Below are 14903 nucleotides of genomic sequence, written 5' to 3'. Positions count from 1 at the left end.
CTCAAAAAATGAAACAATGTGCTGGAGAGACAGCTCAGCCATTAAGAGTGCTTACTGCCCTTTAGAAGTTTGATGCCTAGCATCCTCACCAAAAAGATTCCAACCTTCGGTAACTCCGGATCCAGAGCGAACTAATGCTCTTTCTGTTGGCCTTAAGCATCTCCTTAAATCTCACCACACCCCCCACACCATGAAAAATCATTAAAACAAAACAAAAAAGATTAGAGGGTAATTATTATGCAAATGCCTTTATTTCGACTACTATGTTGCTACCAGATTACATCACTTTTCAGAGTTAGATTAACATAATGATCTTGAGAACTATAGCAAAGAGCTTGACAGAGCAAGAGTACATCAAGTCCGACATACATACTTTCCCATTTTTGTGACCACATGTCCTTGTTATAGGTGTAAAACTTAAAATTCCATTGTACACTTTAGCATTCTTTGCTTATCGAATTCCCATCTAAATTCGGAGCCCTCCCTCTCCTCAAAAGTGTCATACTCAACAGCATTTTAGACTGAAAAAGAGTTTTGTGGTAAAGGTTTTCAAACAAAGAAGCGTGTATCGGACTGACTTATTGAAGACCAAATATTTCATTTTATTTGAGCCTGGGTGTGAGGGGGAAACGCATCCTTAGGGTCCACTTTCCTCCACCTATAATTTATGCTTTTGTGTGTTTTACTTACATGATGACCCCTGTTAAAAAAGTAGCAAATCAGCAGACGTGTTGGATGTAATCAAAATATTCTTAAATGTACAAAAAATAACCATGTAGAAAGAATACTGTAAAAAGATACTGATTTTAAGAATAAAAGAATTCGAGAAGAGCTTCTAATCCATTCTGCACAGCCAGTTACTTCAGCGGATTTTCAGCACTATAAAGAAAGCAAAGAACACTCATCTCCACACAGCATCAGAGCTCTGTTCTCCAGAAAGAACTGCTAGAACTTGGAAAGCCAAAGGTCGAGCTAATAATATTCCTAGCTACACATCTAGGTGAGTCTCAAGAGATGGATATCCCAGGAGGGAGAAGATTCATAGATAATAGAAAGCAAGCTGGAATGTCAAGGGCAGCATTCTAGGAGGAGAGAGCAGATGGTCGGCTGTGAGCATGTTCAGGTGTGCTGACAAGAGTCAGCTGTACGGGAAAAGGAGTTGCCTGTTTACTAAAATGCTTTCTCCGAAGGCTGTCATGATTAATTAGTATTGCTAATCCAAACTAAAAGTCCTTTAAATGACCAAGACTTCTGAAGCCATGAGCACTTCACCTGGGACTAGCTGACTTGCTAATCATGCACCTTCGAGTAAGGTGGGCTCTGTTGACATTGGTTATTTTACACTCTCTTCATCCCTCTGCCCATCAAACAGGCAAACACGGTCATGACCATCTTCGGTTTCACTTCGACAAGGTCTTCGGGGAGAGCATAGACTCTGGCTCCAATTCGTCTAGCCATTGACACTGCATACCTAGTTTTTGAGGAAACAAAATCAAGATGAGGTGTTTTTCATTGAGAAAACCTTTGCACCCTATTTTTAAAAAAGGATTAAATTTTTTTTACTATACGTGCTTTGGTGTTGTGCCTTCATGTATGTTTGTGTTAGGGGGTTGGATGGTGTAAACCTGAAGCTATGGACAGTTGTGAGCTGCCCTGAGGGTACTGGGACCTGAGCCCAGGGCCTCTAGAACAGCCAGTGCTCTTAAACCACGGAGCCATCTCTCTGGCACAAGGACAGCATTTAAGAGATGTACTTCCTCTTATATAACCTGATGGCTGGGATGCAAAATTTCTGTATTGGATGTATAACTCAGAGAGCTGGGCATGGTGGCACATGCTCATGATCCTAAAATCATAGTACTCTTGGGGCAGAAGGTGAGGTCAAAGAGTCCCTGTAACTTTGAAAGTACTCAGAAGTACACAGTGACACTTTGTCCCAGAAAACATACAGTACAAAATAATAATTTCACATTTGTTTTCTGCTTAATTTTTGTTTTGAATTGATTTTTAACTTATACTAAATCAAGACATGAGACTTATTTTCTGTGAATGTGTGTTTTGCCTGCATATATGTTTGTGTACCACAGGTGTGTTCCTGATGACTGAAGAGGTCAGAAGAGGGTATTAACTTTCCCGGAAGTGGAAGTGCCACCAATATACCCAGATCCTCTGTAAGAGCAACCAGTGCTAGTCTCTCCAGCCCCAAGTTATTCTCAATTTTTACAATTTATTAATTTTGATTTTATTTACTCATTTCTTCCCAATATGAAATGAAAAGAAAGCTTGAAGCACTGAGTTCATACAAAAATGAAATTGTTAGCCAGGCATGGTGAAATATACCTTTAATTTCAGCACCTGGGAGGCAGAGACAGGGGTATCTCAGAGTCTGAGAGGCCAGCCTGGTGTACAGAGAGATCCAAGACAGCCAGAGAAACTCTTTGTTGAAAAAACAAACATTAACAGCCTTCCCTCACAAAAAAAGAAACATATGTGTGTGTGTGTGTGTCTGTGTGTGTGTGTGTGTGTGTGTAATTAACCAGGTTCACTGCATAATCAATTATGAAATTCTCTGTGCAGTGTAAGGAGATAACAAATTCTCAACACATTTGTAAACCTTTGAACCTTCTAAGGTAAGCATGTCACCACTAACAAGGGTCAGAGCTCGAATCGGAGAGGTCTGCGTGGCAGGAACCCCAGTGTTCTGGGTCTGAGCCCCAGGGACCATGTGTGGTCGCCCTTACTTGGCGTTATTGTGCTTGTCCTCTTCTGTCAGATTCCCACTCTTCACAAGGTCATAGTTAATGCAGCCTGGCTGGATGGCGTCAATTAAATCCACCACTGGCAAACTGGAGCTGACTGTCTTGTCCTATTGTGAAAAAGGGAACAAGTCTAAGAATTCTGCTGTTGACAAACGATTATGTGCTTCTTCATGTCAACCTGACCATGAAAAGGAGAACTTGACCACTAGCTCAACAATAACAACTCTAACAAAGACACTCGAGGTTGTCCTTAACATACTTGATACTACATAGCACCCATAACGTATAATAACGACCAGTATTCTGACCTTAAAACTCTGAATGGAAGTTGTCTTTCCAGCTTCACTCAATGTTTTGTTGACCCAGTTTACAATGATGTCATCATTTGCTTTCTGACCCTCTCCAAGGTCTTCCAGAACATTAAGAGTATACCTAAGAGAAGTAGCAGAAGAAAGTCACAATGCAGTCTATGGAGAAAAAGGCAAACATCAGAAATACACCTCCTGTCCATTTTTATCACAAAGATTTCATGGGGGTCAGCAAGATGGCTCAGTGGGTAAAGCAGCCTCATACATGTATGTTTCACAAACTGAATCTGATTCCCACATGGTGGATGGTGAAAAATGATTCCCAAAACTCTCACATCCATCCGAGGCAGTCGTCTGAGCCTTGCTATACTCACTCTCACATATACAGTTCATACATATGCATAGAAATTATATACTTACACAAAATTAGTATATGTACACATACAATAAAAGGAACTTTGTGTAATGAAACATGATTCTCTCTCTCTCTCTCTCTCTCTCTCTCTCTCTCTCTCTGTGTGTGTGTGTGTGTGTGTGTGTGTATGTGTGTGTATCAAGGAAGAGTTGGGGAAATAGCCTAATCTGGAAAGTATCAAGAAGGTCTTGGGGAAATAGCTCAGTCTGGAAAGTGCTTGTGTTATAAACACAAACATGAAGACCTCAGTTCAAACAGGAGCACCTATATAAAGACATGCCAGGCATGGGGAAATGTATTTGTAATTGTAGTGCTGGGCAGGTGAAAACAGCAGATTCCTGGGGCTCACTGGCCAATCAACCTAGCCAAAGAGCTAAGGCCATGCCCCTATGGAAGGCTCTTTCTTTGTCAGGGGAGTGGGCAGATATCAAAGCAGGTGGATGGTGTTCCTAAGCAGGACACCTGAGGTCATCCTCTCTCCTCTCTCTCCTCCTCCTCCTCCTCCTCCTCCTCCTCTTCTCTCCCTCTCCCTCTGTGCTCGCTAGCCTTGTGTCAAGTTGATATACAAAAGAGAGTTATCTGAAAGGAGGGAGTCTTAAGTGAGAAATTGCCTCCTTAAGACCTGCCTGTTAGTCATTTTCTGAATTAGTGATTGATTGGAGAAGGTACAGCCCCCTGTTCTATTCCTGAGCTGGTCATGCCAAGTTTCAGAAAGAGGGCCGAGCCAGCAATGAGGAGCAAGCAAGCAAGCAGCATCCCCTGCCACCTGCCACCCATGGCTTCTGCATCAGCTCCTGCCTCCAGGGTCATGGCAGGTCTGTTTGCCCTCATCGAATTCACAGGGGCTGTCACTGCCTGAACAAGACCCATGCAAGATAAAGACACAGCCTCAGAGCATCATCGGCAGAGGAAAGACTCATGGTGCCATACTCCTAGTGTTGACAACTGATGTGACTGGGTGACAGAGTCAGTTTTACCATGGAATGTACCTGCTAATAGCTTCCCATGTAAGATTCCACACTGTACATATGGGAGGCATTAGTGGGATCCAGTAGGTTATAACAAAGGGGATTAAAGTAGGAAGGAGAAGTGGGGGAACCTGGTTGGGTTGGAGGGGCTGGAAGTGGGATTGGATATTATTAGAGCTCATTGTATGAAATTCTCAAAGAATTATTAAAAATAGATCAAGAAAAGACATCTTCACCTTCTTAAATTATTATAAAATACTGCCATTATTCACATGTTCTTGAACACGTGCATGTCGTGGTACCCCTATAGAAATGAGGAAACAACTTGCAGGACATGGTTTTGTTCCTTTACCACATGGGTTCCTGGCACAGAACTCAGGTTATCAAGCCGGACACAGGAGCATTACCACTGAGCTGTCCTGCTGGCCCTGATCTTCAATTCCAAATGGATACATATAGGTGTTCATATTTCTTCTGATAATTTAATGTTTTTGTTTGTTCCTTTTAGGCAAGGTTCCCCTTTATAGTTCAGGATGTCCTAGAATTCCCTATGTAGCCCAAGCTGGCTTCAAACTAGCCATTTCTCATCCTCAGACTCCTCGGTGCTGAGGTTTGAAGTACAAGCCACCATCCTGGGCTTCTGACAACATTTCCTGATTCATCTGGGAGCGCTACGGAGAGCCTCCATGCATGCTGAGGATATCCTAGACTACTAAGCTAGAGCTGCAGACCCTCGGACAATTTGAGTCAGTGAAGTACAGTAGATCATCTGTTAATGTTATTCACTGACATTGCATCAGACTTAAGTCTACACATCAGGCTTCTGGGCCAGACTGGAAACAGCTACAGTTCTACCTAACTCACAAGGACGTATCTCCCAGTGAATAGCCAACATGCACTCACAGTAAAGTCATTTCAGACTCTAAGTACAATGGGCTCGTGTATTCATTGAACTAAATGATTAATTTAAGCAGTGAAATATACTGAGGGTGAATTCATATATGCATATCACTGTGAAGTTTCCATAGCCAGCAGTGTGACCAATACCTTCTCATCAGCTGCCACATTAGAGCCAAGGTCAAGGTAGAGTTCCCATCATTCAGGTCTTGTCCTCCAATGCCAACCAAGGAGAATTTAGCTGGACTCTTCCCTAATTCAACCGCATAGTTACAGTTTTCTAACTGCAAATGGACAAAAGCAAAGTAACAGTTAAATATTGTCATTTGTTCAATGCCCACCCAGTGCGTGCGTGCGTGCGTGCGTGCGTGCGTGCGTGCGAGTGCGCGCGGGTGCGCGTGCGTGTATGTGTGTGTGCACGCGCACGTGCGTGCGTGCACGCGCGCGTGCGTGCGTGCATGTGTGTGTGTGTATGTGTGTTCGTGCGCGTGTGCAGACACACACAGGTGCACTCATAAGTTGGATAATGGTAAGTATCAGCTCAAATCTTAGATCTAGTTCCTGTCCTCTAGAAGCATCTTAAGGTTCTAGAGGTTTCTCTCTCTCTCTCTCTCTCTCTCTCTCTCTCTCTCATTTTTATTCTCATTTCATTTGCATTTGTGTTTTGCGTACATGTTTCAGATCCCCTAGAACTAGAGTTACAGACAGTTGTGTGCTGCCACTGGGGTGCTGGGAATTGAACTCAGGTCTTCTGGAAGAACAGCCAGTGTCCTCATCCACTGAGCCATCTCTCCAGCCCGAGTCTAGATGTTTAAAAGCAAAGAAAGAAATCAAGAAGGTTCAAGGGTCTCTACCTTTTTCATGTTGGCCCCCAGCTTTGGGTATGGAGGCTTGTTAACCTTGCTCCAATCCACAGGAACTTTAATTCTCTCGTAGAGCTGTAAGATCACCAGGGCATCCTGCAGGTCACTAAAAATTGGAAACATAACTTCATCAGTGATCATAGACAGGGACACAAATCACACAAGGTCTATAAAGTCGCAGTTCCTACGACTCATTTGTCTGTGCTGAAAATAGAGCCAAGACCATTCAATTCACTTGATAGTATGTGAGCGCAACTGTGCAAGGTGGCACATACCTTTGGTCCCAGGATTGGGAGGAGGTGACAGGGTGATCTTTGTGATTGAGTTTAGACTGGTCTATGCAGCCAGTTCCAGGACAGCCAGGGCTACACAGTGAGTTTCTGTCCTGTCAGGGCCAGGCAGTAGTGGCACATGCCTTTAATCCCAGCACTTGGGAGGCAGAGGCAGGCACATCTCTGTGAGACTGAGGGCAGCCTGGTCTACAGAGTAAGATCCAGGACAACCAGGGCTACACAGAGAAACCCTGCCTTGAAAAACCAAAATATTTTTGATGATGATGATGATGGTGAAGTAAGGATTGAACTTATTGTAATCAAAAACTATTATAAATGTTGGGGTCACAGGATAAAAATGCAAGGCATTGCTTGAGAGTCAAAAATATGTATAATAAACAATGATACAGATAAATACATAATATATTCATGGCATATATGTAAATGCTATGGATAGAGTTCATAGGTAGTGCATGACAGATGACAGGAAAATAGTAAAGATAGGGAATATAGTTAGCATCCAAACCATTGTATGCCAGCAAAGAACAGTTGGGCCAGGAAGCCAAAGGCCATAAGGAATCTGTTAGGAGGATTCCCGGACTAGTTAAGAAACTTAAAGTACCTGTTCCCTAATGTACCATCAAGACACATACTCTATCACTAACAGCCTGAAGTCAGGCAAAGAAAGAATTTGGCTTTTGTGTATTTGGAAAACAATGATGGAAATAACTAATACTTTATAACAGGAATATCTGCTACAAACGATCAGGCAGAACAATTTCAGTGTTGTCATTACTTCTGCTACATCTATTCATGATATTCATAACGTCATAAGAGCAGGAGGGCAGCTTACGCATAGAGATGGTTGACATGGGGATTAACCCCAAGAGAGTTCATCCAGTTGCGGAAGGTTCTTTCTTCGCGAGTTTCCCCTATTAAAACATCCACAAATTGTATTCATTGGTTAAAGGTCTTGTACATAGGGCATAGTGCGTGTGCTCATTTATTTTATATGCTTCATTCTGAGCTAATAATCAGTGCATCCTAGGATGTCACTCTGACTATAGATAAATGAAATATGATTACAAAAGCTGAGAAGTTAAATTCTGCATGTAGGTACACCTTCCTGTGGTCTGGCCAGACATGGTGGCTCCTATCTATAATGTCAGCCCTCCTTTGGCTGAAGAAAGAGGAGCAGCAGGAGTCCAAGACCAGTCTTGGGCTACATGGTTTCAGGCTAGCTTCCACTACATGCTGACACCCTGTCTCACAACTACCTCCAAGGCTCTGGGAAATGTCTCTCAGTTTATAGAGTCCTTGCCTAGAGTACATGAAGTTCTGGGTTCATTCCCTAGCGCTTTCAAATCCACGGATGATGCCTATAATCCCAGCACTTGGAGACAGGAGGATCAGATACGTAGGGTCATCGTTTACTATGTAGTAAGTTTGAGGTCAACTGGAGACACACTAAACGCTTGTCACAAAATAGACGACTAGGTTAAAAAAACTCAAAACAAACAAACAAAAAGGAAGATATAGCACTAAACAGTGAAGCAAACGTGTGTTTACTCAGTGTTCTCGTGATAGGCAAACCTGGATTTTTTTTCATTTTCTTTAGTAGTGGTGGCTGTTCTAGGCAAGAACTCTGGCACTGAGCCACACTCTCCAAGTAGATGATTTTATTTGCATATTTTCCTTCCACCACCACCTCCACCCAGCCATTGCCAGTTCTCACTCAGCATGGCATCTGCTCTTAATAGATTCTTCCAAAGCCAAATGGACAAAGCAAGTCACTGGGTTGGAATGACATCATCATTGTGGCCTCTGGGGTTTAATGTTACAGATTGCACTATTAGAATTAGAGGACCTTTGAGTTACCTTCCAGAAGAGTCCAGTCAATATCCTGGTTTTCAGGTTTAGTGAGTGCTGGATATTTATTAAAGAGGTTAGCTACAAAAGCCAAGTTCAGTTTGGGGTTTCCGCTGACAACATCAGCCGGGGTAACAAACTGTCTGCAACCTAATTTATCTGCTTGTTGAAGCATACTTTCGGCTCTCTTCAAATCATCTGTTTCCTGTTGAAGTAAAAGAAGACATATTTTGAAGGCCATCCTAATATATATATAATCCCACCTACAATCCAGTCATAGGCTGGGTAAAGGATAGTACTTTCTTTCACCTAACCCATGGTACTCATGAAATTGGTTTCCAATACCAAAACATGGGGAACATGCAGTACTTGTAAGTTCCCCGAGATGGCGCCAGAGTACATCTAAAAACTGAATAAAGCATTCCATTGACTTTACCTCTCAAGGCAAAATGAAGAAGGAAAAAAGCCATTACCTACTATTTCATCCACATTCCTTTGAAGATTTAACATTAAATATGGATAGTTCAGAAAAATATTTTATTTTCCAAACAGCTTTTTATTTTTATTTTTTTATTTTTTTTATTTTAAATGTCTCTCACATCCACTTGCCTGAACAGAACAGGGCATTTGGATCTCCTGGATCGGGAGCTACAGGTTGTGAGTTAGAGAGCAGCACTATGGTCTCTGCTAGAGCACCAAGAACTTTTAACAGCTGCACCATCAATCTAGACCCTTAATTTTTTTTTTTTTTTTTTTTACTTAAAGAACATATCTGAAATAACTTGGAAGCCTAGGCTTGAAGTTAAAAAGGATGTTGGGCTGGGTGGTTGTGGCACATGCCTTTAATCCCAGCACACAGGAGGTGGAGGCAGGTGGATCTCTTTGAGTTTAAGGCCAGCCTGGTCTATAGATTGAGTTCCAGGATAGCCAGGTCTATGTAGAGAAACCCTGTCTCAAAAAAAAAAAAAAAAAAAAAAAAAAAAAAAGAAAGAAAGAAAGAAAGAAATGGGAGAGGGGTGTTTAGACAAATCTGAGACAGCGACATGAAGGTGGAAAGAGGTTTTTTGAACAGACTGAAAGAGATGGGTAATATCTTGTATGAATTTAAATACTAAACAGATTGACCAAATTCTAAAGCCAGTAGGGAAATCCTGGATGGATATTTGGAGAATGACTCAAAGGGATGTAGGAGAAAAACATTCAATAGGGAGTATTTGCTGGTGGGATGGTTCATCTTGGCCATTAATACGGCTTGAGTTCAAATGAACTTGGAGACACACCTCTGAGAGTGTCTGAAATTATATTTCGAGAGAGGACAAGCTATCCCAGGTAGTTCTCTCAATGCATGGGCTGGCCCTTTACCCCTACCAGGGGGAATAAGCCAGGGGAAATGTTTATTTCCACATACTCTCCTTGAATGTTTATGGCATTCATACAATCCAGTGTCATCAAAATTATGAAACTCAGAAGTTCTCAAAATAAATCAGGGTACTTCCCTGTGAATCACATGTACCACATCCTCTAAAAAAAAAAAATCATTTTAAAAGTGTGTATCCATTTTAAAAGTGTGCATCCATTGTGGATGCAAAAAATGTGGTATATCTACACAATGGAGTACTATTCAGCCATTGAAACAATGAATTCATGAAATTCTTAGGCAAATGGATGGACCTAGAGAACATCATACTAAGTGAGGTAACCCAGACTCAAAAGTTGAATCATGGTATGCACTCACTAATAAGTGGTTATTAACCTAGAAAACTGGAATACCCAAAACATAATCCACACATCAAATGAAGTACAAGAAGAAAGGAGGAGTGGCCCCTGGTTCTGGAAAGACTCAGTGAAACAGTATTTGGCAAAACCAGAACGGGGAAGTGGGAAGGGATGGGTGGGAGGGCAGGGGAAGAGAAGGGGGCTTACGGGACTTTCGGGGAGTGGGGGGGGGGCTAGAAAAGGGGAAATCATTTGAAATGTAAATAAATTATATCGAATAAAAAAATTAAAAAAAAAGTGTTCACTCCATTACATGAAGTGATATTGAAATTGATAGAATTTATGTAAAATTATTTGCGTATGGCAGGACATTATCTTTAGACCCAATACAGAGAAAGCAGAGGCATGTGGATGTCTATGAGTCTAACACAAGCGTGCTTTATAAAGCCTGTTATAGAGGTATGTAGCAAGAGTTTGTGTCAACAAACTAGAGTGGGGGGGGGGCAAGAAGAAACAAACAATGGTAAAAGAGTGGAATTTGAAAAGGCACCTTGCCAGGCGGTGGTGGCTCACGCCTTTAATCCCAGCACTTGGGAGGCAGAGACAGGCAGATTTCTGAGTTCAAGGCCAGCCTGGTCTACAGTGTGAGTTCCAGGACAGACAGGGCTACACAGAGAAACCCTGTCTTGAAAAAAAACAAATCCAAAAAAAAAAAAAAAAAAAAGAAGGCACCTATACTCACATTAAAACCAGACATGTTAATGTCTATCCGTGGTTCCCCTTCCTTCTGTCCTTTTGGTGCAATTTGATTGAGCAGATGGAAATAGGCTTTGGAATCCTACAAGAGAATTGAACATACCAGTGTGACCACACTTGCAAAGAGTAGCTGCATCTTCTTGTCCCTTGGTGATGGGGATCTTTGGATCAGCTTGAGTGATAAGACATTCTTCTCTGCTTTCTTATTTGAGAGATCTTTCTTTTGTTTCTTTGAACTTGATTGTTATGACTTTACAATGTATTGATACCATCAACCCAATAAAGCTATTAAGAGTTTCTGTACCTTCACTGAATTACTGAAGTCAATAAGCTTGACAGATAAGCAAGCATGAAATAGAAGAGCAGAATCCAGGAAGCATAGGGAAAGAGAAAATGAACACATTATGGCATTGCAAAGCATGGGGAGTAGCAACCTATGGAGACTACATCTGACATGTCAGTTATGTTTAATCAAACATTGAAACAGAGAAGCTTAAATGGGAAACACATACAAAACAGCATTTAACCTTCTAAGATCAGAATACACTTAGTGAAACTAGCTCATTTCTTCCCCTTCGCCCACAGTGATGGGGACTGAGGATAAGGCTTTACATGATCACCACATTCAAGAAGTCTTTGCAGTTCAAAAATATTCAAAGCAGGCTTCACAATAAAAGATTTCCACTGACTAGGCATTTTGGGGCACGCCTGTACATGGTTGTTAGGCAGAGGCAGGAAGACTGCAGTTTTGAAGCCAGCCTGGATGACACAGTGAGCTCAAAGCCACCCTGGGCTACAGAGTCAAATCATATCTGTATAAATCAAAATGGCCTCAGAAGCGTGCTTCTGCCGGGCAGTGGTGGTGCACGCCTTTAATCCCAGCACCTGGGAGGCAGAGGCAGGTGGATTTCTGAGTTCGAGGCTAGCCTGGTCTACAGAGTGAGTTCCAGGACAGCCAGGGCTACACAGAGAAACCCTGTCTCTGAAAAAAAGAACTGTGGTTGCTGGGAATGGGGGAAACCCTGGACTTAATCCTGAAGGCTCCACAAAATGTGAGTATCTTTAACTACATAGCACACGTGAGCAAGAGCTTATCTCAAAGCATGAGATACAACAGGGACTGGTGATATCCTGTAATTTTTGTCTCTGGAAAGATGGGAGAAAATCTCTGAAGCCATCGTATCTCCACAAATGCTCTGGCTTTCTGAAGTTACCTTGATGTCAGCACTGAAGTTATTGATCTTCTGCCAGCCTGAGTTTTCCAGATGGAAGTTGGCCCATCTCAGCAGAAGCTCTTCTGGAGACAGTTTCATAAGCTCCTCCAGAGTCTCGCCATCTCGAAGCAAAGCTGCCAGTGCTTGTAGACAGAAATGCCTCAGTCAGTATGTCATGTGAGAGTAGCCATACCAAGCACTTGAGTGTTCTCTCTGTCTGTCTTTTTGTCTGTCTGCCTGCCTGCCTGCCTGTGTGTCTGTCTGTCTGTCTCTCTCTCTCTCTCTCTCTCTCTCACACACACACACAAACACACACACACACACACACACACACACACACACACACACACTCTTTCTTACTTTGAAACCAGCCCATTTTGCTCCAATCTCCCTGCCTCAACCTCCCAAATGCTAGGATTAAAGGCATGCAGCATCATACGTCATTTTAGTCTTTTGATACTTTGGTAATAGAGACCTAGTTTCTAGGTCCTCAAACTCTGGGCTAAAGACATGGCTCAGTTGGTAAAGGGCTTGCTGTGAAACCACCAGGACCCAGGTTCAATTGCCAGCACCCACGTGAAAAGCCAGGTGTGGGAGCACACGTCTGTACTCTTTAGAGCTGCAGAAGTGGAAGCAGGGGTGAAGTGGGGTGGGGTGGACTGTGCGCCAGTCTTGGGGTTTTGCTGCCCAGTAGTCTAGCCACATTGGTGAGCTCATGATTTAATGATAGACCATGTCTCAAAAGTAAGCCTGGGGCTGGAGAGAAGAGCTTGGTAAATTGCTTGCTGTGTATGTATGAAGACCAGTGTTTGGATCCCAGTACTCGTAAAAACCTGGGTGGAGTGGTGTTCATCTGTAATCCAAGTGTTGGGGAGGTGGACACAGAAGGATCCCAGGGGCTCACTGGCCACCTTGGATAGCTGGATTAAAAATCTGACAGTTCATGTACATAACCACACACACACACACACACACACACAAGCACACACAATCGTGGAGAGAGACATTGGAAGGCACCCAATATCAACCTCTCTGTGGTGTCCTGTCTTTATAGTAAAATCACACATGAACTGCCATGTTAGTTACAGATAAATTACAGAGGTGTTTGGTTGTTTTCCTGAACAGCTTTGGATTCATTCTAGGTACCACCTGCTTAACTCAGTAAAGCGCAAACATGACAATTTTTATGAAGAACAAGTAAAAATCAACAATATACGTCTTTCAAAAGAACAACTGTATTCTATTACCTTCATTCCTGCTTAATTCAATGTCAGCAAACAAGCCAATCTTAATAATCTGCCAGAGCAGGCCCAAAACCAGATGAGGTTTTCCAGCCCGCAGATCCTCGGCACCAATGTTCACAACATGACATCCAATGGCAGAAGCAGAGTTCAGTGCCAAGTTCAGGTTTTCCTGCAAGACAGCCAAATTATGTACTTCTTGACCTTTTATTCTCCCCCACACCCAGTCCACTTCAGCTCAGCCTTCCGTGAAAATACTACTAAGTTGAGAAATTAATATGAGGTATTAATTTCATCCACCCACATATTCAGAAAACAAATTGCAGAGTTCAGCATTAAGAAGCAAAGCAACAGCAATTCTCAGCCTCACTAGTATTCATTTTGCAGAACTCTACAGGAAGTGGACCTTTTCTTTTTTATCTGGTTGCTTTTGAACTATGCCAATTCTAAAGTAAAAAGTCAAGTAACCAAATTAAACATGTCCATGTAAATGGTGTTATTTTTCTAAAATTGCCTGGATTGGAGTCCAGCAGCATAGGGCATCCATTCAGGTTCTAGAAATAACCAATCTGAACATCTCAAAGACACGCCTGCCTGATGGGATTTTGCTGTACTAATCCACTCACTCCTTCAGCAGAAATAAAAAAGAAATGCTCTGTCCCTTAAGTACACTAGCTAAGAAAGAGCTTAAATCATTTTGTTCATCTGGGTGCTCTCTTAACTCAACAGGCAATGAAAGGAATACAGGGCTTTGAGTTTGATATGGAGCAACACCTCAGTGCCAGTGTGAACTTCCAGCAAGCCCCTACAAGCCTGAGTCCCAGCTCATTGTATAAAACATCAATGGTCACTCCACACTCAAAGCTGCTCTGAGGATTACAGGCCAGCGAACAGAACACACAATCTATGGCCTCTGGTTCACATCATAGTTCATGGAAGAGCGAGGAGAGACGTCCACACACCTGGATGATGAAGGGTGTCAGCTTCTTCTTATTGATTGCTCTCTCATCAATTGTATCAGGAACTGAAAGGTTGATCATTTTGCTGAAATGAACAAACAAACAAAAGTTGGTTACTTTTTAAAGAGTCCGCAAAGTTCGGAGATGTAGCTCAGTTTGTAGAGTGCTTACCTAGCATGTGTGAGGTCATGGGTTCAATCCCCAGCACCACTTAACTAGGACACAGAGGAATCTATATTCTCAGCACCAGAGCATGGTGGAAAAGAATCAGGAGGCCAAGGCCATTTGAACTAGCGTGAGACTGTCTCTAACAACAAGGCTTGAATAAATCTTCATGAATGTTAAATCTTATTATAAACTATCTTCCGGGCTGGAGAGATGGCTCAGCAGTTAAGAGCACTGACTGCTCTTCCAGAGGTCCTGAGTTCAAATCCCAGTAACTACATGGTGGCTCACAACCATCTATAATGAGATCTGGTGCCCTCTTCTGGTGTATCTGAAGGCAGAGACAGTGTGCTTACATATAATAATAAATCTTTGGGGGGGAGTGAGCGTGGTCAGAGAGAGAAGAAAAAGTGTCTGAAGACACCTACAGTGTACTTATATATAATAAATAAATCTTTATAAAATCAATAAACTATCTTTCATGCAATATAAAAATGCAGT

General features: G+C 42.3%; 1 protein-coding gene across 5 annotated transcripts in view; it reads right to left on the bottom strand.

Moving 5' to 3' along the window:
• Positions 1-221: 221 nt before the first annotated feature.
• The window catches only part of Pls3 (plastin 3), an 87343-nt gene continuing 72661 nt past the window's right edge, over positions 222-14903 (bottom strand). For all 5 annotated transcript variants that reach the window (XM_052171231.1, XM_052171233.1, XM_052171230.1 and 2 more), the window contains 11 exons: positions 14241-14322; positions 13285-13450; positions 12038-12180; positions 10810-10905; positions 8361-8556; positions 7336-7414; positions 6202-6316; positions 5498-5631; positions 3068-3191; positions 2742-2866; positions 222-1471 (listed from right to left, as the gene is read on the bottom strand). In XM_052171231.1, coding sequence (XP_052027191.1) covers positions 1339-1471; positions 2742-2866; positions 3068-3191; positions 5498-5631; positions 6202-6316; positions 7336-7414; positions 8361-8556; positions 10810-10905; positions 12038-12180; positions 13285-13450; positions 14241-14322 — 1393 coding nt within the window. In that variant the 3' untranslated portion in view covers positions 222-1338. The remainder of the gene's footprint in view (positions 1472-2741; positions 2867-3067; positions 3192-5497; positions 5632-6201; positions 6317-7335; positions 7415-8360; positions 8557-10809; positions 10906-12037; positions 12181-13284; positions 13451-14240; positions 14323-14903) is intronic.

This window comes from Apodemus sylvaticus, chromosome X, assembly GCF_947179515.1.
Source record: "Apodemus sylvaticus chromosome X, mApoSyl1.1, whole genome shotgun sequence".
NCBI lineage: Eukaryota > Metazoa > Chordata > Mammalia > Rodentia > Muridae > Apodemus > Apodemus sylvaticus.
The sequence above is the reverse complement of the archived record's forward strand: the minus strand, read 5'-3'. Positions and strand labels throughout refer to the sequence as shown.